The following is a 27173-nucleotide window of genomic DNA, read 5'->3' on the forward strand; positions in this document are numbered from 1 at the left end:
CGATCTTCTATAACACACCCTGGGCAACGATATTGTTTGTAAATTGGAGTATTCAACTGGCTTCATATTGGTGAATGAGAAACAAATTAGTAAAACAATAAGTTTTTTATTTATTTATGACTGTTAACCTATTGTATTCAATTAGATTTTGGCTGGGCATAGGCATAAGAGAAGGCCTACTAGTCTTAGCTTTGCCAGATTACATAAAGAAATTATTATTATTATTATTATTATTATTATTATTATTATTATTATTATTATTATTATTATTGTAAATACTATAAATGATTATCTTTGTGATGTTTGGAGTCCTATATCGAACGCATGAACGTAAACAATTGGGAATTCTTTATACAGTATATTGCGATTTATTTCGTATGTAACGTGACAAGTGTGAAGGTCGTCTCTGCTTAAACGCACTGGAAAATCAGATGTTTATTTTTAGATTTGAAAACTACGTTATTATTTCTTGCTAATTATATAGAAATATTTAATATTTCTTTCTGGCAACTCGAGTGCTTCCCTTGTGAGATACCTACAGAGAGCTGTATCACACCGATATATGCAGTCACGAAGCTTGAGTTGTTGAGGGTACTAGAAACAATAAACTGTGGCGGTACTATTTCGCATTGTCTGTGATGAGGCGATAGTAGCGATCCTAGTGGTTAGCAACTAGTATCTCTGGATGCATATTCCGTACGTATTGAACTTCGTGACTGTATATACTAGACTGTGGCTCTACCCTTGCCTTCTACATGCATCGGTGTCGTATATGTGGTCATTTTATTTTCTGATCTTCCCACAAAAAAATAAAATTTCACTGAGTAATCTAGGAAAAGAAAAAAGTTGTCTTTATTTTCTTCATCACTACTTGCTGTATTGGATATACATATCTACCTTATACAGTGTTTTGAAAGAAGTGCTCTCTTATTCATAATCCAGAAAAGTTTATTTACAATATTACAAAAATAAAATAAATAGACACTTTTGAACATAAATTTGTTCAGTTCCTACTACTATAATGATCAAACTTTTCAATCCTTATGGTAATTGGTTTCTAAAACGTTGGCACGTTTCATTAGATACCAGGAACTATGTATAAACTTACGCAACAATGTAGACCTAATGAGTGACAATTTATTTTATTCTTATAATCTCATTTGCAACATACAGATATAATTCTGTAAAATATTTAACATCTCACTTAAATACATATTAAAAATCTATAACTTCACAACTCTGAACAGATATTATAGACTGGCAGTGAATGTGCATAGCATTCAAGTGACTACGTACTTCTAACGCCATTGCTTGCCGGTCGTGTTGTAATCATGTAAGCAGGATTTTTTTTTCATTCATCTGTAGTCCTGTAAGGGATTTTAAAATAAAGTATTAGTTACATCTTGATAATAGTAAGGATAAAGTAAGGAATAGAATTTTTAAAACTTAAAAATAAACATTTTAAAAGTAATTTTACTGATTCTATACACAAAATAATGCAGTATGTTTATAATAATATTGCAGTAGAAATAAAATCCTGGTAGCAAGTTATATACATACAGGATACAGAGTATAAGGGGTATAAGTTTCATTATTTTAACTGATGATTATCCATGTCATAAGGAAGAAAAAATGTCCTCACAATTTTTTTCTAATTGCAATATTTAACTAATTATTAAAGTTTACAATATTAGACTTTTTCAACGTTGCTGGATGGGGAGGAGAGGGTTTTTAAGTACACAGTACAGCTCAAGTGGGTACAGACATACCGGTACAAAACAGATGCTCTGTTCTAATCCAGGGGCGGACCAAGACAACTGTTGTTTACATGAAACGAGCAGCAAATACAAACTTTTAATCTCATTAATAGAACATTATGTTAAATACACATTTTGTGCGAGATCGTGCGTATTTGCTTGGTTTCCGCACAAAACCAATCCGCGGTAAGTCTAAAATTCCACATTCAGTATTCCCAACCTTAACACACATAACAATTTCCCTCTTCTTACCGCTTAAGTGACATATTGATTTTACTGCTTTAGGCTTCTAATATATTATTTATAGAGACGTTCAATATAGTAATAATTATAAATTGGAAATTTACCACTGCAATTTCACCTAAATTGCACTGTTAATTATTGTTTTTAAATATTTGCAAAAATTAAGTAAACTCTACAACTCCACTAAAGTTACTGGATTCGTGATGCAAGTAACATTAAGGAAGCCGTGAAAAAATCAACAAGATTCCAGATGCTGATGTTATTACTGCAATATGTTATATAAATAATATTGTTAAAATATTAAAATGAAAAATAAATCATTACATAACCTTACCGTTTGTTTTAAGTTCGCATTTATGGACTGGGGAAAAAAAAGACAGACGTATATCACGGCTTGCTGGAGTATAGTAAACACAGAAAATATTTTAAAGCAAAAATTTGAAGATAGATATTTTTGTTTTATAAATTTGCCGTCATTGAACAGAAACCAAGATGGAGATTTCATTGCAACTAATTAAAAATTCCTCTTTCAGGTATGTAATAAACGATCTTCGCACAAAATAGTGTACGATACACGAGCGGTATTTCTTTCTTTCAATTCTCGGAAATTAAAAAAGCTCAACTACGTTTCGCTTTTTCAAACTTTTCCTCGAACATGAAAACTTCAACATACCGCTCTTGTAACGCATATTACTATTATTTAACAATATTGCTCCCTTTTTATTGTACGTCTAATATTGTACTAAACAATAATGGTTTACTGCACAAAATCACACGAATTTTTCTCTAAAGCAAAATGTTAGTCTCTCCCGCTTCCGTAAAGCAGTGTCATTTTTAAAGAAATTTCTCGTTGTATGATTTTCGAAACGAGGTAAGAGACTCCTACTTTCTAATAATCGTTGAAAAACTACTACAAAAGTTCGCCGATTAGGTAACCTTCTTCGCGGAAAACGTTGACGGTACATCCTTTTTGCCGCACTTGAATTGCGAAGACTTTCTCCATAAATTACTAACATAATATTCTTGAACTGTGAATGACATTGTAAGTTGTTTATCGAATAGGCCTACCTCTACTGAACTGCTATCCGCTCGGCAGGAGACCTATGGACAGGGAACTTGAACACAGCTGATCTGTACGTCTGTGCTAAACATGTTGCCACGTCTCTCACCCCAGAATATTAACAAATTTAAATCTGCATTGTTATTTAATTTCACGAAAACGTAATAGAACACACAAATATTTATTTAAACTAATATTAACTCTTTGCTAGATATACCTACTGATGTAATTGTTTTCGTAATTTTACTCACGATATAAGCAGTATAACGCAAATAAAATCAGGAAAGAAATATTTTTTTTTTCTGGGAAAACTATCAAGTTTTGACCATATATTGTATGGATATATTTGATACTGTATACCGTCCCCGACGACTGTGAAAATGACAGCACTTATACCCCTTACGTATAACTATTCTGGAAATAAAAGAATTCTAGTAATTCAAGTTTTCGTTTAATTATGTTATAAATGAAATTATGTGCAACGCATTGTTGGAAGAAAGTTTCGCATTTAGGTAACGAATGCTTCATTAAAATTAGATTAATATTAAGGAGTAGCAGAAGGAGCCACGACGAATATTTTTGTCAAACAACATAGGAACGACATTGGGCCGTTGCTGCGTCTGGAAAAGGTTCCATTGTCAGTAGGGTAACTTCGAGTGGTTTCAACATGATGGTTGCCCAGCACATTTCACGTGCTTCGTTCGTGAATTCCTGCAAAACATCTTTTCCTACAGATGAATTGACTATAGTGGGCCTCTTGTTTCGTCATCAAAAGCATAAACTTCTCCAGCTTGGATTTTTCCTGCGAGGTCACTTGGGTACGTCAGTGTATGTCACGCCGGTGAATGATGAGCAATTTGAGAGGATTGTGGACTCAACGGACATGATTCCTGCTACTCGTGGGATATTTTTGAGAGTGTGACAATTAATGGTTCGCCATTCTGAGCTCTCTTTATAGGTCAATGATGGTCATTTGAAGCACTAAAATGCCCGGTTTCTAGTACACCTCAGTTAATTCTTAGTTAGTACTTATAAATTTAACTGCACTGATAACTGTCATGAGTTTCCGGAAAGTTAAATATATATTTATCAGCGCTTGTAATTAACAGTTGAGATAACTATCAGTTTAGATTGTTCTATTGTCGCCCATGTAGGCTATGTCTCCAGTAATATTTTGTTAATGATGTTTTTAGTTATTTATAATTCCTTTTATTTGCAGAAGTTGTCAGTAGTAATATGGCTGATAGGTACACAGTGAGCTCTGTATTAGTAGATGCAAGGCTTCTTATTTCCATGTACTGAAGAACAGGATTTAATATTTCTACTGAATTCTTAAGTTAGGCAAGGCTGTGCACTTTATCCGCCACTCTATTCTCTATACGATATGAAGCTTAGCGCTATTAATGAATGGAAATGTGAGCGCACAGCGTGGTTTTCTTCTTACGTGTAGTCTTGCATTAATCCTTCTCTCTGAACCTTGCGTCAAGATGCAAAAGGCATCGAGATAATTTGCAATCTGTAAAAATGTGCTATAAGGCAGTGGCTCCCAAACTTTTTAGACTCGCGAACCCTTTCACAAGAACATAGATTGTGGAGCTCTCCCAAAAGAGAAGAAAACATTTAATAAAGTAGGCAAAAGACTTCAAAGAATTCTATCTCGGTATTAAGAATACGAAACCAATGGTGAAAATTTACTGTGCCAATATACTTTCGGCCATGCTATTGTTTTTATAATTGTATAGAAAAAAAAATTAAGTGTAAATTGAATTGTGTCGCGACATTTCGTCCCAGATATCTGGTCCAGCGACAACTCCTTCCATCATTACAAAATTTCCATATATTACAAAGGCGAGCCAAAACTCTATCAAACTGATCCAAAACCAACAATTCCGACATTTAGCATGTTTCTTTGGTAACGTATTCTTATGTAAATCTATGGTTACGTGTGTGTTTTTTAGTGAACTAAATCTTTAGTGATGGACTGTCCTCGACTAACTACTTCTCAAAGGGGTAGTCCCAACTTGATATGCAAAGGGTATAATATATACTCGAAGCATAGGCAGGATAACGACAAAACACAGTGGAGATGCGATATGAGAGGCAAATGTTCAGCTGTCATCCACACTGCTAGATATTATCACAGTCTAGTATATACAGTCGCGAAGCTCAATACGTAGTAAATATGCAAACATTAGATAGTTGCTCACCACTAGGATTGCTAATATCGCCTCATTACAGGCAATGCAAAATTGTACCGTCACAGTCTATTGTTTCTAGCACCCTCAAAACTCAAGCTTCGTGACTGTATATAGTAGACTGTGATATTATACTAAAGGAAACACAGCAAGTGCACGGTCCAGATTGGATCAAATGTAAGGCAGTGGAAGTGGTTATTGCATTGGAGGAGAAGGCAGAGACATCAAACGAAGCAACGGCCTCAGTAATTAAATATAAACATAATATCAACTGAAAATTACATAAAGTACCCAAGATAGACTATGGGACGAACGATCCATAGAGTCAGAGAAGGCAATCTACCACCAAATACAAAGTCTTTAATGGACGTTCCGATATTCCTGACAGATATAAAATTGACGAGGATGGCGAGCAATGGCTTTTGAAGTTTATTCGTGTATATATGTATGTATGTATGTATGTATGTATGTACGTACGTATGTATGTACGTACGTATGTATGTACAGTATGTATGTATGTACAGTATGTATGTATGTACGTACGTACGTACAGTATGTATGTACATACGTACATATCCAATGCCTATCATTTCACTTACGTGATTCGGGTTAGTCGTGAAAGTAAATTGGTGGTATTTGCAACACATACCTACTCATTTATGTTACTTAAGCATGTGCCCATAGTGGCTATTTGACAGAATATTCAAATATGTTTCAAGGTCAATGTGCCAGTTTATGTAATCCACGGGAACATCCTGGGACAATAGGTTCCCGCTGATCATAATTGTTTAATGTAAATGTTTTTTCCTCATGTTATGTATGTGATATTCATAAACCCGTAGGTCTACTTTATAGAACACAGAAAACACTGTAAAAATTTGATGTGAATAGGTAGTAATTTCAGAGAAAAATGCACTTAAATTTGAAAAAAATATCAATTTACGGAAAACTGCATTTAAAAGAAAAGAAGCATATATGAATTACAGTCATGCGCCTCCAAATTTAAAGTGGCCATTTAATGGGCTTATCTGCAGAGATACTCCCACAATAATATATATATACAGAGTATTAAAAAAGTGTGAAATATTACTCATAACTTCCTATATGAACCGTTCTACCTCCGCCCAACTTCAAGATGTCTGGAATGTGAACTCTGCCATTGGTTTAGTAGCAATTGTCTTTCTCCCTTCCTCCGCCGGAAATGTTTACTTTGCCTGTCAGACATTTTGGAACGCAGTATGGTTTAGTGCAGCCGAAGTGAAGTAACAGGAAATCGATAAAATAAATATTGAGAGCTTTGCACTTAATTTCATTTATTATTGGACAAGATGAAAATATATTGAGAAGTAAGTGGAATCGTATCTGATATGTCTTTTCGGTTTATAATCTTCAATCGGTAGTAGACAGAGCTGATGTTAGTACAGAAGTCACTTGAAGATTACCTATACACCGCAAAAACTGGACTTAACTCCAGTGTACAACACTTATTGTCGATTGTTTCAAACTGCGGCTTCTTGGACGAAGTTGGCTTCACAGTCCTTTGTTGTAGTACACAACTTTGGGTGGGTTGGGCAACTTATTGATTTCCTCCTGAAACGTAAAATTAGATACATCTTAAACAAGTCCAATGCCACTGGAAAGCAACAACAACATCAATTCTACCACTTAGCAACAATTTCAGCATACATAAAAAATATTTGTCACATATATTTGAACTGTCAAAATTATAATCCTTAAATAGGCCTACCACTAATGTGTATTTTATGAAGAGTAGACCTTTTTTTCGCCTGATAAATCCAAACTTAAAATGAAAGTTAAAAAAGATACAGTACGAACTATTGTGCGTTCTTTCTCGTTATTAGAGATCGGATTTTTTCTGTACTAAAATTAGTATATCAATTAGCTATACACCATGTCCCTCTTTAGAGGGATCGAGAAATAAATGCTCACCACTTAAAACCAGATAAAGATATCGTTGAGATTTATATCTGACAAGATAGAGAAATTGACCAAGTTTATGCAACAAAGTCTGAAAACAGCTGCATGCGTAACTTTCGTTTGTTTGTTGCTAAAACAAGCCTGGCGCCATTTTGCAGGAGAACACGCCATGGTCAACATGTGGACACCACAACAGAAAGTTCAGTGTGTGCTACGGCTAGCAGAAGAAAAATCTGTTACGCGACTACAATGCCTGGTCAATCATGTCACCCGATCTGACTCCCTTGGACTTTTTTCCTGAGGCTTTGTGAAGGATGCTGTGTACCAAAGAGGCAGAGCTAACACTTCGGAGTAACTCAGACAACGCATCACAAATGCTGGTGACTCCACAATGCCACAGAACAATTGGCGGGAGGTTGAATACCGTCGTTTAGATGTCTGCAGGGCAACTCAAGGCGCACACATCGAGTTGCACTCAGTATTCCCCGAAACTCGGAGAGTTTTTACATGAAGTTATGTAAAAAGTTATGATAATAAACTATTATTTACACTTGAAATTGTCGATCCCTCTAAGCGGGACACGATGTATTTATAAATGAGCAAGCAATACTTTAACAGTGGTATAAAATATAACACCATAGAGTTTGAAAGCAGCAGTCAATGGTAGAGAAGGGTGCGAACTTCGTGTTTGCTGTTTAACTGATGTATTTCGCGTCATTGACCATAATTGACTAGAGTTTTCATTTACGTAGACTTGCGAGTAGCTTTTTTTCGAGTGTAGTCTTTTTTTCCCAGTTATTAGACAATATTTTAATATTTTATAGGAAAATATAGGAAAATCTTTAAGTGCGTGGTTGTTTTCAAATTTCAGAATATTATTATTAATTCTTGTTTAAGTTTTTTAATTATGGTTTATTTAACGACGCTCGGGACTGCCGAGGTTATATCAGCGTCGCCGGTGTTCTTGGAATTTTGTCTCGCAGGAGTTTCTTTACATGACAAATCTATTGACATGAGCCTGTCGCATTTAAGCATATTTAAATGCCATCGACCTGAGCCGGGATCGAACCCGCAACCTCGAGCACAGAAGGCTAGTTACTATACCGTAATTCTTGTTTAAAATGATTAATAGATCGATAAGTGAAGTCTCAAGAACTACGTTTTTAACAGTTATAATGAGGTTTTCATAAAAATATTTCACATTAAAATAACATATATCATAGTGATTTATACTATAAGCCAGTGTTGCAGATTTGGGGAAGAGAGGGGTTGAAGCATGGGGAAAGAGTTTATTCTCCCGTCCATAAGGTCGGAACCTTCAATGACGTTTCTGTGATGTTTGGCAAGCACATTGAATACATACTCTTCTCCCCCTTCCTTACAATGAAGTTAAAGAGAAGTGATGAGTTACGTGTTCCGGCTTGTGACGTCTGCCTCAATTGTAGCACAGTTTTGCATCGCTGCTATAAGCAGTAACATGACCTGTTGCCAGGAAGTTAAAAGGAGGATAGCAATGGCGATGAAAGCTTTTAATGGAAAAAGGAGCATCTTCTGCCGTTCTATGGAAGTGCTTTGCATGGAGTGTGGCATTGTATGGGGCAGAAACGAGAACATTATGACGAAGTGAAAAGAAGCGAATAGAAACATTTGAAATGTGGATATGGAGAAGACTGGGACGTACGAGTATGGAGTGGATAGACAGATTAAGAAATGAAGCTGTGTTGGAAAGAGTGGATGAAGAAAGAATGATGCTGAAACTGATCAGGAAGAGAAAAAGGAATTGGTTGGGCCACTGGCTGAGAAGAAACTGCTTACTGAATTATGCACTGGAAGGAATGGTGAACGGGAGAAGAGTTCGAGGTAGAAGAAGATATCAGATGATAGACGATCATATGAGGCAAAGAGAAAGGCAGAAGATAGGAAAGATTGGAGAATGCTGGATTTGCAGTGAAAGACTGTTCTTGGGCAGAATACTGAATGAATGGTTATCTTACTTGCAGCCACTTGAGTCTAAAAATTATTGATATGCAAAGTGATTCAGTAAATAAGGACCATACGTTGAGAGGTGATAGTACGGGCGATTCTAAAGGAAAACCATTATATTAACATATGTCTTATTCTCAATGATTTCCAAGAAACAGCTACTGTATTTGAAAATAACAGACATAAGTCTCCTTTTCTTCCTCCGCATAACTGCTCACTTTGATGCAGACGCAACCAAAACGATATTAGGCTGTGCTATTGTCTTTGTCATGTTGGCCATTTGCATGTCCGCATGTTACTTGCATATGGAGGGGTGGAGGGATGAGTCTTACCATTCTGGCTCGCCGACTTCGAGTCTCTGTCAGGAAGTTTGTAGCAGTTTAGTAAGTACGAGTACGTTCTGTGTAGTGAAGTTGCAATGCCATGAATCTTTACACATGCAGAGTATATCGACATGGTATCATTTCTTGGCCACCGAGGTTACCTGACTTTACACCGTTAGATTAGTGCTTGTAGCGCTGGCCAAAAAACGAAGTCTATAAGCGCAAAGTGGAAACATGGGAGCAATTGCTTGTCCGCGTTTTAAATCCTTGTGATCACATAAGGAATGTCCGAATCACCTCAAATTAGCAACATGACATCTATACTCTTTTCGCTGTAAGAAAAATCCTAATGTAAACACAAGCACGTGACTGTCATACCCGTGATTGGCTCCCAGTCGAAACACTTGCAAACGCAGGAAAATATAGTTCCGTATTTGGAAACCATAACCTTCTATTATTTGAAAATAAAAATTGAATTCTAGTTATTAAATACGACGAAACATATAACTTCACTCATGTGTAAAATGCTATGTAAAAGAAAAGCTACTTTTATATTTTGTTATTTACGTTGTAAGCGGATGAATACTAAGAGTAATATCAAGGCAGTCTGTTCTTGTGATAGTCTGGCGGCACTTGAGCTTGTTCTCGTAAGCACGTGATAGTATGGCTTCTGCATCCTCAATGTGTGCGGTTACTAAACATAAAGTGAAGAGAAAGAAATAGTGTTGAATGTATATAGTAAGTTAAGTGAGTTGAATCCAGTTAATTAATTATAAAGTAACAGTTTCCTAAGCAAACGAATACATAGTAGTAGTGATGTTAGGTCAACTTTGAGGAGTAACGGGAAATGTTTAACATGAAACAGAATGTACAGGAGTGTGCGGAATCACTTACTGAGAATCTCTGGCGCCAAAATGCGGCCAATCAAGCCTCACTTCAGTCACGTGCCATTGTTTACTGTAGGATTATTCTTACAACGAAAAGATTATAGCTACACGAGCTGCAAAGTGCATCGAGGTTGACGGTGGCATTTTTGAACTTGTTATGTAAAATGAAATGGACAGAAACACAACATACAGGTAACAATCTTCAATTTACTGTCACTTGCGCTGTTCCCGTTCCTCATGGTTACGACTGGTTTCCTCCAAAACCGTTGAGAATGACATATTTTTATATTTTTCCCTCCCTTTTGAATAACTCATACTACCAACCTATCAATCTTCAAGGTGTGGCCTTTTCCTCCTGAATCACTCTGTATAATAATCACGACGCATTATTATCATCAAAGGAAATGGCGAGCCCTACCGATACGTCCGCCTGAGAAAACTTTTCCGCTGACCTTCAGGGTTGCTGCCACATCGCTCAAAATAAAAAGTTATTTTGGGGGGGGGGGGTGAGAAGTAAGCTTCGGACCAAAATGTTGAGAAGAGTATTTTCGATTCAGGTTTGAACAAAGAATAAGATGCTGTTCCCTTGCTCGAAATGAATGGTGTCACTGGCATAGTAAAAGGGCTCGGAATTATTCTCTTATTTGTAATGGGACAGTCTCTCTCAATGCTCAGGCTTTTCTTCCGGCGTTCCTGTCCTGAAGATGTTCTGTCATGCTCTTTCCCCTTATGTGGTAGCTATTAGATTACGTCCATTTTCGGCTTTCCTCTTCAAAATTCTCTGAAGTTCCTTCAGTGGAACGGCAAAACTCGACTGAGATAAGACCGACAGGCTTGGAGCTCACATATTCAGTTTCTCCCAGTCCCCAAACTCCCTTGCAAGGACGCGTTTTCGCGTACCTTTTAAATATTTCCCCTCCCATTCGTTCATTCACGAATTACGGACCACTCCGTTTCTTATCATGAAGGGAGGTATCCAAATCCAATCCCCTCTTAAAGTATCATTTGATTATTAAACCATGATAATATGACGTCTGATTTTTGCTTCATTCTCCTGACCTGCAGTTCAGGTTCGAGGCTGGACACGGCGATGGAGGCACGTTGCGAAAACAAAGCGCAGCACATGGGCGTGGCGAACGTGAGACACACGCCGAGCAGCGCGAGTTGGATTGGGGCCGGACTCCACGGGTAGCGAGCCAGGAAGCCTCGTTTCTCCAGAGCATTCATCACAATTGGCGTGAACACTGAAACCACCAACAATGTAGTGAATATCACACCAGGGACGACTTTACACAGTACAGTGCAGCAGCGTTATCAAACTGTGATCCATAGACTGCAGAATTGATCCTCAAGGTGTAATTATGTAAAACTACATACCGTACATATATTATACTGTATATATTATAGGCCAATGCATATATGTATATATTAGAGTATCACGCTGCAATATTTATTTAAAAATAGCGAAGGATCACGACCCACAAGTTGATAACTACCGACATATAACTAACGTTGACGTGAGGGCTTTCAAAAATGTGTTCATTGCGAGTCATCAGCACGAATTCGATATTTCTGGTTGTTTGAAGCGTTTTCTGGACGATGATACTTCGATTGGACTATCGTCTCGCTATTGTAACAATTAGGCCTACTTAGCATTATTGTATACAAAAAGTGCCAAAGTGTAAGTATAATTTCAACATAAGGGCAGTAAAAAATCAAATGTTACAACTCTATCTACAAATATAACGCTTCTAACACAATTAAGTATTCTGAAATATAATATTCTCAGTCGTCTCATATTTCTGACAAATATGTAGGCCTATGGAGCTACAAAGAATAAAGTTGTGTTTTGGCATATTAGAAAAATGCATAATTGGATGGAGTTATGCAACATTAGACCGACCGAAAATTTGAAAAAATTGAGATATTTGCACAAGTATATTTGCACTCAGAAAAAATCAAGAATGCCATATCTGCACTCTGTTGCCATTTAGACCTATAACCCTAGACCATATATGTAACAGATTGTTCATCCCAATGTTAAACTCGGCAGCACTTTGAAGAGAACAACCGACAGGATCGCCACCCGTCCGCCGTAAACGAACACGAGATGGCAGTACAGTCGCTAATGCATTTCAAATGGGAATTATGACGTGACTCCTTATGTAACAACTAGATGACAGCATAGTAAACCTCACAAAAGTCAAAGCCTATAAGACCGAGCAATCTGGGTTGTATATGATCTACGAGTAGGCTATAACTAAACTTGGTTTATTGTACAGGGTGGGCACAAAGTTCCGTTACCCTCTATAAATACCTCAAATATACACACTATTTATGTAATTCAGGTCATAATGCAGACATAACCCACTTTACATTAACTGTGTGTCCTAATTGTCCAATGGGTCAGTATGTCCCCCATCATTCTCCTCACTCAAAATAATGCATCGCCAGGTTCGGTGTGACATTCGCCTCAGCATTGCTGGTGTAATCTGTTGGAAAGCGCGTTGCACGGCATCCTTCAATTCATCAGTGGTGTCGTACCGTTCCTGTGCAACAATGCTCTTGATGAAACCCCACAGCGCACTGTCACATGTGAGGTCAGGGCTGCGAGGTTGCCAGTCGCGAGGAGCTGGTAAGATGGGTGACTCACGGCCAACCCAGCGCAGCGTGTGGAGACCTGTGACACTCGCTGTGGGGTTTCATCAAGAGCAATGTTGCATAGAAACGGTACCACACCATTAAAGAATTGAAGGACGCCGTGTGACGCGCTTTCCAACAGATTACACCAGCAATGCTGAGGCGAATGTCACACCTAACCTGCGACGCATTATTTTGTGTGAGGAAAATGGTGAGGAACATACTGATACTTGGGACACACAGTGTAGTAAAGTGGATGTATGTCTGCATTATGACCGGAATTACATGAATAGTGTGTATATTTGAGGTATTTATAGGGGGTAACGGGACTTTGTGCCCACTCTGTACAGCGAATAGGGATTCAAAGAATAGACATTGAGCGAATTTTCCTTTTTTTGTTCTCTGTGCGCGGCGTTTAGTTCCACTTTCAAGCGCTAGAGGTTAGTATAATCGAGCACACGCTCACTGTAGCACACGCTAAGATAATAATTGAATGTAAGAGTTGAGACATAGGATCCAAACATCGCCTACCTTATTGCATAATCCAGTAACGCTTTGCTTCAAATAAATTCAAGTTAACAGTTTTTCCTTATTTCTCAGTGACAAACTAGTTGTAATTATATATATATATATATATATATATATATATATATATATATATATATATATAATAAATTATATTATAAAATAATGTAATACATTATACTTCTCATAGGGAGTTTTGTTTTTCTATTTTCAGCGCAATCAAATCATTACATATTTTTGTTAGGGTCAACGTCTCAACTCTCATTATGAAGGAACTCTAGAGTCTAGACATTACAGTTAATGACGGATTTATTCTTTCATTGGTCCAGTTTATTTTATTTGAGTACATAATGTATTAATTGTATGTGTTATATTTCCGCTATATCAACTGCTAGCTGGTGTGATGTCAGTGCCAACTCCAGGGAGAAAACATTATCTCACGCTCAAATTGGTTTGAAGGTCATTGAAATCAGTCCTGCTACATCAAAGGTACCGACGCGAGCGCGAAGTGTCCATACTGTATAATTATCTATACGCTGCTCTGCATAAAATTCGCTTTTTTTTTTATTTTGCTTTGCAATATTATATCAACTGCTGGTCTCATTAAAAATCACTTAGCCTTTTTTTATTATTTATGCTATTGTTTGTTATAGTAGGCCTAGGTCACAGTCTACTATATACAGTCGCGAAGCTTGAGGTGTTTTTTTGCAAATCTCGTGATAAAGCGCTCCAAGCGGTTAGCAACTAGAAACAATAGATTTTCCATGGTCGACTTTGGACTGTGTCGTATTTCTATCGAGTGCTAGCTCGTTGCGTATTTCACATTGATGCTTGTGAAATGTTCGTTATTGGTTATAATGAAAATGTTAATGGCTAAAATATAATAATTGGAATAATAATATGGGACAAGGAGGAGACGTTTGTAGTGCTATAAATTGTAGCAACAGTAAGAAAAAGAGGCCAGAGTTATCCTTTTTCCGATTTCCGAAAGATTCAGAGAAGTTTCCTGGGTTTCCACAAGAATGCTGTGCAGAAACAAAACTGTTAATTTGAAGTTCTTTGTGACTGTTAGAATACATTATATCCTTAAATTTCACAATGAAATGTTTCTGTCTAACCGAAAGGACATTAGATACCGGTTAAAATTCTGTCACTTAGGCTGCTAAATTTCCAGAGAAATAAAGGTTAGGTCTACTTTTTTTTTCAGAGGATATATTTTTAATTCTAGCTATTAATTTTGTTGTTATTTTGTGTTATTTTACTAAAGACGTAGAAAAATTAAGTTTGTTTTCATGAAATTTATTGATCACGTTTTATTTTCAATTCTGGTGCGATTATTATTGCTTAGGCCTACTTTTTTCTTCAAGGGATATGTTTTTAATTATAGCTGTTAATTTTGTTGTTATTTTTATTTGTTGCTTTACTAGAGACGTAGAAAAAGTCTGTTACAATAAAATTTATTGATCACGTTTTATTTCCAATTCTGGTGTGATTATTATTGCTTAACCTCATCCCACTTTGTTCACTACGTAAGCCTACACTACAAGTACCGGTACACGTAAGTTACTCCATTAATTCATATTTCCATTATTATTGTTGTAAAGGGAAATGAAAATTAATATTTATTGGTTTCATAGTTAATTATCGCTATAATCTTGAATGAGTGAAGCTATTATAGTAAATTTCAGCTCGTTTTGCACAAACAAAAATTATATTAACTTATTTCTTGCAGGTATCTTCGAGTTTATGGTGGAATTTAATATACTTCACTAAAATAATAAATTAACTTCATGCATTCAATATTTCAATAATGGAAGGAAGGTGTTAATTTCTCCAAAAGAACACGACAACGAAAGTGTAACATATTTTGTCGGCTGCTAGGAGAGAGATCTGCGATGATGAGGCGATAGCAGCGATCCTAGTGGTGGGCAACTACCCATGTTTGCATTTTTACTACATATTGAGCTTCGCGACTGTATATAGTAGACTGTGGCCTAGATTATGAATGTTGCAATAGTTTTTGCATAAAATATTTCATAAATAACCAGTTTTACTTCAATGACCATTATCTCGGAAACACGTTTTTGTTGGTTAGTCTCTTATTGCATAACTCCGTCCAATTTTCTTCAGATCTGGAGATACTGCAGTATCTAATCCACACATTTCCAATATAATTTATTACCATTTTTGCTCATTGAATGAAAGTGATACGGAAAGTCATTGTGTACTAAAATATTTTTCCTTTTTTGTGAACATATAATTTCAACCATTCTGTCACTCTTGATTTAAAATTTGTTACGTCGCTTAGCAATCTTAATAAAACATTTTACATTGTAGTCTTTCTCCTGGTTGCTGCTTCTGTAAAAAAAAAAAAAATATTGCGGATTTTTTCCAATTATGGACTTTTTTTGTGGGCATTTTTGAATGCGGACTTTTTTTACTGGACATTTTGTTGTAGACATTTTTGTATGTGCACATTTTGCTAGTGGACATTTTTATGCTGGACATTTTGTTGTGGACATTTTTACTGGACTTTTTCCCTTGGACATTTTGCTCTGGACATTTTTGTTTCTGGCCATTTTTCTCTGGTCATTTTGAAGTGGACAATTTAACCTGGAAGCTTAAAAACAGTTCTTTACTTCTTCTCTTACTAGTACATTCTGTTTTAATGCATTATTACTGGAGGATTGATTGGCTGCTATTCATAACTTATTTCATTCCCTTCATTAGACACGTAAAATGTTCCTGTACTGACGTTACACATAATCATAGGAATTTCCTCAAATCCCCTGTCACTTTTCTTCTCGTTTCATTCCAAATTAATTCATACACATTAATTCGTATAACGATAAAAGAACTCACCCATGCCAGGAGCGGCCATGCCAATTCTGCTGAATGTGACCAGGGCAATGCCACTCTTCGCTGCTGTTTTTGAGTTCCCTAGTCTGTTTCCATTGATGTCAGTTATGGGTACTCCTTCTTGTATTTCCCTGCAATATAATATCTCCTCATCGACTGTTCTTCACATTTTACACCAGTATTAAAATTACGTAGGCTGACTATTAGTTTCAGTTCGAAAATTTATGCAGACTTTTGTTTTATAATAATAATAATAATAATAATAATAATAATAATAATAATAATAATAATAATAATAATAATACATACATACATACATACATACATACATACATACATACATACATACATACATACATACATACATACAAATGGCTTTTAAGGAACCCGAAGGTTCATTGCCGCCCTCACATAAGCCCGCCATCGGTCCCTATCCTGTGCAAGATTAATCCAGTCTCTATCATCATACCCCACCTCCCTCAAATCCATTTTAATATTATCCTCCCATCTACGTCTCGGCCTCCCCAAAGGTCTTTTTCCCTCCGGTCTCCCAACTAACACTCTATATGCATTCCTGGATTCGCCCATACGTGCTACATGCCCTGCCCATCTCAAACGTCTGGATTTAATGTTCCTAATTATGTCAGGTGAAGAATACAATGCGTGCAGTTCTGCATTGTGTAACTTTCTCCATTCTCCTGTAACTTCATCCCTCTTAGCCCCAAATATTTTCCTAAGCACCTTATTCTCAAACACCCTTAACCTATGTTCCTCTCTCAGAGTGAGAGTCCAAGTTTCACAACCATACGGAACAACCGGTAATATAACTGTTTTATAAATTCTAACTTTCAGATTTTTTGACAGCAGACTAGATGATAAAACCGAATAATAGCACGCATTTCCCATATTTATTCTGCGATTAATTTCCTCCCGAGTGTCATTTATATTTGTTACTGTTGCTCCAAGATATTTGAATTTTTCCACTCCTTCGAAGGATAAATCTCCAATTTTTATATTTCAATTTCGTACAATATTCTGGTCACGAGACATAATCATATACTTTGTCTTTTCGGGATTTACTTCCAAACCGATCGCTTTACTTGCTTCAAGTAAAATTTCCGTATTTTCCCTAATCGTTTGTGGATTTTCTCCTAACATATTCACGTCATCCGCATAGACAAGAAGCTGATGTAACCCGTTTAATTCCAAACCCTGCCTGTTATCCTGAACTTTCCTAATGGCATATTCTAAAGCGAAGTTAAAAAGTAAAGGTGATAGTGCATCTCCCTGCTTTAGCCCGCAGTGAATTGGAAAAGCATCAGAGAGAAACTGACCTATACGGACTCTGCTGTATGTTTCACTGAGACACATTTTAATTAATCGAACTAGTTTCTTGGGAATACCAAATTCAATAAGTATATCATATAATATTACCCTCTTAACCGAGTCATATGCCTTTTTGAAATCTATGAATAACTGATGTACTGTATCCTTATACTCCCATTTTTTTCTCCATTATCTGTCGAATACAAAAAATCTGATCAATAATAATAATAATAATAATAATAATAATAAGAATAATAATAATAATAATAATAATAATAATAATAATAAATGAAATATTTGAGAACAGCATGTTTTAAACAGGTTATACGTGGAACGACTACAAGAAAATAGACATTTTTGGAGAATTGAGAATGACATCAGCCTTTGAACAAATTTTATTATTGTAAGTCACATTAGATACAACATGTCAATAGAATGCCCCGCAAAAGATATCCTAGATTACTAAAAATTACACCCCGGTAGGTACAAGAAACCCTGGAAGACCACTGAAGAGACTTCTCGACCTTTAATATGAGACTGAAATGAGCCAATCTGTGACCCAACTCCTTGGAAATTACGTGGTGGTGGTGGTGGTGGTGGTGGTGGTGGTGGTGGTGGTGGTGGTGGTGGTGGTGGTGGTGGTGGTGGTGGTGGTGGTGGTGGTGGTGGTGGTGGTGGTGGTGGTGGTGGTGGCGGTGGTGGCGGCGGCGGCGGTGGTGGTGGTGGTGGCCAGGGAACATTCATGTTTGATAGAAGAATAATTCGTTTAATATGCCACTTAATTTAAATTGTATTTAAATAATTAAAATGCGATCATTTTGGCCCAGAGACCACTCGTTTGGTGCAATGACAATTCCTTTAACATGTTTCTTTTTTGTTATTACATGCAACCATAGTTTAATGAAGATTGACATCATTTAGTTTTAATGTGTATACTTTATATTCCTTGCTATATGATTCCATTGAATTATGGTAATAACTTAATTTTAACCCTTGTTTTGTACGTCTTTAGTAAATGGTCCTTGGCCCACTATGGTTCTGAACCCTTCAAATAACTTAAATAGTGATACAACATATATAGTGATATGTAATTATATTTCTTTCTTTCGAAAATGTAAGAATTCACGATCTCCTATGTACCATTGCCATGGAATGAATAAATGTGTTTTTTTCTTCCTACTCAAAAATTTTATATTTTGCACGTAGAAATTACTGCAGGAACAACAACACTATAACCTGAGGCGGCGGTGAAAATGTATTGTATTGTTATTTTAAAAGTCTTTTATATCCTTAGATATCAGTTGTATCAAAATTTTGCATAAAATAAAACTTAATGGAAATCATTTTTAAATAAATTATTTTATGTAACATTTTTCACAAAAAGCAATAATAAGCGAGATATTTCGATTTATTTAATTCAGGCCACTTTAAATAAAATATTTTGAATGCCGTATAGCCTAAAATCTAAGTTACAACGAACTTCATTTATACCTTAATTTTCATCGAAATCCGTTCGACCATTATCGCCATTTTCAAGGTGACAAAATAATATCCAGACAGACAGACATACAAACAAAAATGTCAAAAAAGCGATTTTCGGTCTCAGGATGAATAATTATACATGTTAACACCAATTATTTTTGGAAAATCGAAAATTACCAGAAAAATTTTGGCTACAGATTTATTATTAGTATAGATTATCATCGCCATGATCTGATTTTCTTCTGTCGTACAAGTCCAGAGAAATATGGAAATATAGTGGTTTCTCTTTTTATGGATTCCAGCCCCTACAGAGATTAATCTGCTTCATGTAAATAATAATTGGAGTAGATGAACGAATAATTACCTAAGCCTCATTAGTGGAATGTTGATACAGTTGGCAGCAGCGACAGCTGCGAACGGAACCCATCGGCCAATCAGTGGTGGTGCTGTCTGAAAACAAATATCAGTCACTTTAGATTTTGAACCATTATTATTATTATTATTATTATTATTATTATTATTATTATTATTATTATTATTACTACTACTACTACTACTACTACTACTACTACTACTACAGTTACAATTTCAAGGACTATGAGATGTTGCAATAGCGTCTCTGTTTTTTCATTCCTGATTACTTACTTGGTAGCTCATATATAATTGTCATAATTGCCCTTCCTATGTACAGTCAGTCAAATATGATTGAGCTCAATATTGAGGTGTGAAACATTGCTAACTTTGTTCCGTTGAGAGCTCTCCTAGCAAGATAGATGTAAAGTTGTTTGAGCAAAAATATTCTTCATTAAGAACTGATTAAAGCTAATCCATTCGACAGAGCTAATTTATGGAATAATGGTAATATGTATAACCAGTGCGCTGGAGACCCGAGTTTGAGTCATGACGTCGGCGCTGTCTTAATGTCTATTCTTAATGTGTATAGATCTTGGCTACTTCGTGCATTTATGTGATAGACAAACGAAACTTACATACATTTACAGCGCTCCGTATTTCTATGGAAACTGTACTATTATAAATCAAACCAAATTGATACTGTATTGTTCTTAGTTAGTTCGTCGTTGGTCGATCGGTTTTCAATGCCTTCTGATACGGGTAAGTTAGATATTTATGAAATGTTGTGTTAGCATGATTGAGTTGAATTCCATTTCCGAACTGGAAGAACCTATATCGTGGAAGACTCCGTGCTTCGAATTTTTGCATAAAAAATCCATTGCTTCAGGTGTGTAAAAGGGGATAGGGTAAGCTCAATATCATTAAATTAAGATTTGAACAGGCGATAAGTTTCCAGGAAAAGTACACAGTAGAACCTCTAGAACAGGGCCGCCCAAATTACGACCCGCGGGCCACATATGGCCTGCCATGATCGTTTCAGTGGCCCCGTCATGATCTGAATATTAATTCGTTAATTTTAAACAACTTTATAAAGTTCAATTTCCAGCAGCATAATATGTTTTGAGCATGACTCGAACGTTTGAAGGCTGTAATCGTTACTTCCTAGAAAATTAAGACTATCGCATTCTTTTCATTGAGTAGGCTATATTCCAGAAACTTACCATATGCGACCTAATTGGAGTTGGGGATTAGCAGACGTTGCAAGGTCACCCCCATCTCAATGCAGGCCGGTCAGAGATCACAGGGTAGGTCATTCATTCCTTACATTCCGTTATCCACCAACTCTACAACTTCCATTGTCATTCTTCGTCAGTGCTCCACTGTTCGTGCGGTAGTGTGGTGTCAGGTTTACTTCAAATGTTTTCGAAATGACGGAAAGTCGATAGTGAGTGTAGAAAGTATAATGAACCTTGGCTCGGTACGTTATTTGCAACGATGTTATAGCTTTAATAAAGGAATATAATATTAAAAGACATTACCAGACAAAACACTCTCATGATTTCAATAAATTCAAGGAAAACGAACGTAAACACCAAGTTCGGCGTTTAATCTCAACATATGTATGTGAACAAACATTTTCGAAAATAAAAATTCGGAAATCAAGATTAAGATCAAGCTTAAATGACGAGCATCTCTAAGACGTGTTACTTCTGAGCACTACAGAGCAGAGACCGGATATCGACAATTTAGTAACTTCAAAACACCAGTTCCACACTTCTCATTAGGTGAATAATTATACATGCCCTTTTATTAAAGTATTTTTCAAAATCAAGTAATCCAAATTTTATAAATTTAATTAATTAATTTAATTATAGTCTGTTTTGTCGTAATATTAACAAAAAATACGCGTGCATTTTTTAAATATTAAGTATACTGTAATGTAGCCCGAGGTCAATCACTAGAATAATTTTATTATTGGCCCCTCATTGTAGGAAGTTTAGGCGCACCTGGTCTAGAACCTCGCCAATTCGACCCCCCCCCCCCAGTAGAAAAGAAAAACTATTCAGCCAATCTCGTCAGATTGTCAACATTCTTTGAAAATTTAATAATGGAGACTTTTTATTAAAAATGCTTAGTCTAATGTAACTAGAAAGTGTAAATTTACCATGAAATTTAAATACAGCTGCCCATATTTTGCTCTGTAGGTCTATCTTATCAGCTTTCAAAGTTATCTGCTGGAGACTTTAAGATAAATTAAGGAAACTCTGATGAATATAACCTATAAATTTTAACATTCTAGTGAGCATAAGAATTTTAATAAAATATGTTTTCAAATCTTGTGAAAAAACTGAAAAACTGAGAAATGAGTGCCAATTTTTCTCATAAACTAGTGGAAGGATTTTAATGATTTTTTTACACAGTCTACAAACATCATTTAATTTTGGTAGCTGGCATCATATTTTTCTTATGTTAATCTGAGAATGAGATGTCACTTCTTAATTTGAAAAATTACATTAATTACATTAATTTTTCAAATAAAAAACATGGATAGAGAAAATAGTTTTCAGATAGTTTATAATTCACCGTCAAGTAGATATGAATTTTTGAAAATCGTGTGGGCGCTGACCGAGTTCCGGAGTGAAGCTCAAAATAATGAGTACCCCTACTTGGACGAGCTTATGGGAAGTTGATTTAAAATCGGTTCCGAATATGCAGGATGAACCGCAAGTAATGTCATTACTTTCAAAGGCTTATTCTTTGAGATATTTCAAACAAAAAAAGTTTAATGCAATTTTGCTTGTTTTTCCTCCTTTTCGAGAAAAAAATATTTTTATGAAACATTTCATGGCGTATTTTGGGAAAGCTACTGAATTAATTCCCAATATACTCAGTCAATTTAAGAGAGCAGTGTATTATAATAAATTATTGAAATAATTTTATTTTTGTCCTTTAAATGTGCAGAAATTTCGTTCTGAAAAGGAATTTTTAAATGTTACATTTGTTCAGATCAAATTTATGCACATTTAAAGGACAAAACTAAAATTATTTCAATCATTCATTATCATGAAATACTGCTTTCTTAAATTGATTGAGCGTATTGGGAATTAAATCAGTGGCTTTCCCAAAACACGCAATGAAATGTTTAATATAAAACAATTTTTATCACGAAAAGGAAGAAAAAACGAGCAGAATTGTATAAAACTTTTCTGTTTGAAATATCTTAAAGAATAACCCTCTGAAATTAATGATATTACTTACGGGTCATTCTGTATATTATCATTACTGAGGCGACAGTATGGGAGGACTGAGACTTAAGCTATTATGTAATTAATCAGAAGATTTATTTGTTCGTTCACTGATGTGTTGGCCATTGGGAAGAAGATAGCTTGTACAAGTTGGAGCAGTGAAGAGTATCGGCACACGACACATAAAAAAACCAAATTCTGTTGCAACATTTTATTTGAAGAAAAAGCTACCTTAGTCAATAGTTGAAAGTAAGCTTTGTGCTATGATTGGCTGAAGTGTAAACCATTTGTTATCATGTGACGTCCTTGGAAGTCTGTGTCTAATTGATAGTGTCTTACCGAACGGACGCGGTAAAGCCATGCATACACAGTCAGCTAAAATCATTCAAAATCTGTACAAATATTTTAAGAAGGGAGGAGGACAATGCCACGACTCCCCTGCAAATACTATAGCTGCGACAGGAGTATTGTGCTCAATGTTGAAGAAAATAGTTGCGGTAAATACAGTAGAACCCCGATTATCCGTCACCGTATTAACCGATTGTCGGATTATCCGACTGTCTTTCTCTCGCTTTTTTGTTTTTTGCTACTGAAATATATAAAGTTCTGTGCATTATATTAGCACGTTATTTTTTCGAGAGAGGATTTTTACAAGACTTTGCCCTTACACAGTATGGTCTACTGTTCAAGTTGCCGTATTGTATAACTTCTGTATAAAATTTCTTCCACGGTTATCAAAATAAATCGTGTTGTAGGCTATTAGGTATCAAAAAGTGCAAATAGAGTGGTTTGGGGAACGGGAAACTGTGGCTCATCTCAGAACAGGAAATTGGAATCACAACGGTACGCGATTTAATAAAAATCAAGGATAAAGTGTATAGAATACGTAAATCTACAACATGAGACGTCCACTCTTCCTCTCTTTCAACAGATAGCCATTACAAAGAGTTTCCTTGCAACTAACAACCCGTTGTTAACAACCAGACTTAAATTAGTGAACTTCTGACCCACTACCTGGCGTGTTCAACACAAGACCATAGAGGAGCTTACGAGATTGTAAGCATTATTCACTAAATTTACGAAAATCTTTTGTGTATGGATTATCCGATATTTTTGATTAACCATTCAGCTCACCCCCTTCATTATCACGGATAAAAAAAATGTAGTGCCCAGAACAAAAGAACAGATCTATATACAAGGTGTTAAAAAAAAGTATCCAATATTTTAGGAGGTGCTAGTATGCATCAAAACAAGAAAATAATGTCTAATAAACATGGGTCCTACAACATATACTTTCTGAAATCTGAACACTTGTTCAAAGGAGATGCTCAATGTGACGTCCATTCATGGCAATGCATTCCTCTGCCCTTCGGCGTAAGGAATCACGCACTCTTTGAAATTTGTTTTAATACGTTAATAAGAAAGTCCTGATAACGATCCCCCGTTAATATCTGTGGTAGCACGTATGACCCTATTAATCTATCACCAAGAACGCCTGCCATAAGTTGATTGAGAATCGGTGTTGATGCCTTGGTTCTTCAACTGCATGAGGATTTTCATCAGACTTCACATGCTGATTACGAAAATTCACACCATCTCTGCTGAACCCCGCTCATATCCACAATCAGACTTTTGTTTTCAGTATTCCATGCCAGGAGTGTCAACTACGGTATGATTATCTGGTAGTCTGCTGTATTGTAGGGCAGAAAAATGCATTGCCATGAATGGACGTCACATTGAGCACCTCCTATGAACAAGTGTTCAGATCTCAGAAAGTATGTGTCATAGGACCCGTGTTTATTAGACATTATTTTATTGTTTTGATGCATACTATCACCTAAAATATTGGATATTTTTTTAACACTCTGTAGAATCTATTAATTTAGTCGTGACATAACTCTAAGGAAAATGTATGCTTAAAATTCTATACAAATCAAACTTTCCCGACTGTAAACAGAATTCTTAGCGATCTTAGCAGCAAAACAAAAAACAATAAGTACTGGCACCAGAACCACTGAACCACATTGATCTTCTCGCAGCTATGATTTTTGTAAGTAGGTCATGGTATTGTCCTCCTCTCTCCTTCTTAATATATTTATATACATCTTGAATGATTTTAGCTTACTATAGACTATATGTTTGGGTTTACAGCTTCCACTTGGTGACACAGAACATTGATAATTTTTCATCATCACTATCAGCACGAGTATTTCAAGACACAGACTCCCAAGGACGCCACATGATAACAACTGTGAACTAATCGCAGCACAAAACTTGGTTTCAACTCTTAAGTAAAAGAACTAACTAGCCCGTTCTCCAAATAACGTTTTGCAACAGCGCTTTACTTCATAAGTGTAGTGTGCCGATATGCTTTATTGACTGCAACCTGTACAGATACTACACCTTCCCTCTGGCTAAAACGTCAGTGAACGAACAGCAATTTTTGTGTCCTTTATTTGCAAGTAATTTAAGTGACCGCAAATATTTAGGCTAACCTTGGACTAACATCATTAATGCAAAATGTTACTAATAATAAGTCATAAAAATTGTAATTCGGTGGGTTATTTAGGCTATTAAGTTCCCTTCCTTTTATCTGGCAAACTGTAACCCCTCTTTCAAATGGTTATAAGGCAAACAATTGAAACGATTTTACATATTATATTAGTCACATAATAACTAATTGTTAAATGTTACTGCCCTATAGGCACCGTGCATGGGTCTGAAAATCGTACTGGTGGAGCCGCGCAGTGTCTCAATTTCTAATTAACTACGGGCTTGCAGTCATTCACTAGTCATGTGTGATATAGGAATTAGATGTGGCTTTCTGCCGATAAAAAGTTGTAATATTAGTGAGAATATGTTCATTCATTCATAGTGTTCTTTCACTGCAAACCCAGCAATCTCCAATCTTTATTTATTTAGTTATTTAATAGACGCAGTGGAACGCACAATACTGCTAGAAGGGTGTAAAAATGTAACTGCAGAGTTCCTATAATATCAGTGTAGTTGTTTGATATTTTAATCATATTTCAGACCATTGAATGAGGGAGAACAGTCATATTACGAAAATACTGATTTATTTATATTTGACGTAGTTTATATGTGTATAATGTCACTATAAATTATGTATTTTAATGTGATTTAATTCTAAAAGTAGTCTTAATTACACTTCCTGAGTAATGGGCGACTGCAAATTCGCTATAACACAACACATATGAACAATATCATCAACATACAACCTCTGATTGAGGTTCTGCTGATATGTACATCTATTATCAGGTAGTACATCTCACTTGACGATATGTATCAGCGGAAGAACAATATTGTTTGTATGCATCTCAAGTCTGACTAGTATAATATGTAGCTAGTCGGCGATGTATGCATTGGAAGGGAAAAGGAACTGGCCACCCTACCCCATGATCTTCTGGCCTAGTTGCCTCATAAGTGGTGCCTTGTTGGTATCACTTGTGAGGTTCAGACTTGTCTTCGGACAGTTGACTAAAAAACAACATATGGAAGCAGTTCAATTAATAGTTTCTGTAAAATGTTATGTATATATTTTAATTCGCTGAATGTACCTTTCGACATGAATTCGAACACTGGCAACGCTGTAAGTAGTTTCGACTTCTTCAGTTGTTAATTTGCCATCATGCAGATGCGGTGGAGTAACAACAATGATACCTTTATCAGAGAGGTTTGTTTTTATTCCGGGCAAACCTGACTTCATCACCACCTTCTAATAAAGTCAATAATCCGCAATCAGTTGTTACGAATGTGTCACTCGATTTGCCACCGTAGCATTTAGATTTGAGGACCACCATTTGATCCACGTTGGGTGCCTGTTCCACTTTAACTTCAGTACAATTAATTGTCATTCTGCATTTTGGATAGTCTACTTTCTTTTCAATATTGCGGGCATTGTTTCCTGAATACTTCCTCTGCTAGGCCAAAACCCAAAATAACAGTAATCACTGTGGATCAACAACATTAAAGTGGTGTTAAAATACATTATTATTATTATTATTATTATTATTATTATTATTATTATTATTATTATTATTATTATTATAGTTGTACGATGAACTCCGAACATCACCCTCATAGCAGAATACGACAATCCAGTTTTCATTTTAATTTGAAAATATGAGTAGACGATTTTCTTTAATAATCAGTGTTACTGTATGATTGTGTCTCAATTGGCAGCAATTTTAACAATATAGCCTATTCAAAATCACAAATGTCACTCCCATTACGTCTGGCAGTTCTGTCTCATCTTTTATTGAAGAATAACCTCGGAAACCTTGCATTTCATTAAACATATAATTTGTTCCTGAACTCTTGTCATAACATTTCTTA

At 35.8% G+C, this 27173-nt stretch overlaps 1 protein-coding gene across 2 annotated transcripts in view; it reads right to left on the reverse strand.

Annotated features, from left to right (window-relative positions):
• Window positions 1–825: 825 nt before the first annotated feature.
• The window catches only part of Sfxn1-3 (Sideroflexin-1-3), a 71848-nt gene continuing 45500 nt past the window's right edge, over window positions 826–27173 (reverse strand). The window contains exons 5-9 of one of the 2 annotated variants that reach the window (XR_011335574.1): window positions 19583–19668; window positions 16414–16541; window positions 11446–11630; window positions 6698–6845; window positions 826–1367 (exon numbers count right to left, since the gene is read on the reverse strand). Coding sequence is in view for 1 of the 2 variants with exons in the window: in XM_069843387.1 (XP_069699488.1) it covers window positions 6786–6845; window positions 11446–11630; window positions 16414–16541; window positions 19583–19668 (459 nt within the window). In the remaining variant the exon portion in view is untranslated. Of the gene's footprint in view, window positions 6846–11445; window positions 11631–16413; window positions 16542–19582; window positions 19669–27173 lie in introns of both variants that reach the window. The other variant, XM_069843387.1, reaches the window with a different exon arrangement.

Source organism: Periplaneta americana, chromosome 13 (assembly GCF_040183065.1).
Source record: "Periplaneta americana isolate PAMFEO1 chromosome 13, P.americana_PAMFEO1_priV1, whole genome shotgun sequence".
Lineage (NCBI taxonomy): Eukaryota > Metazoa > Arthropoda > Insecta > Blattodea > Blattidae > Periplaneta > Periplaneta americana.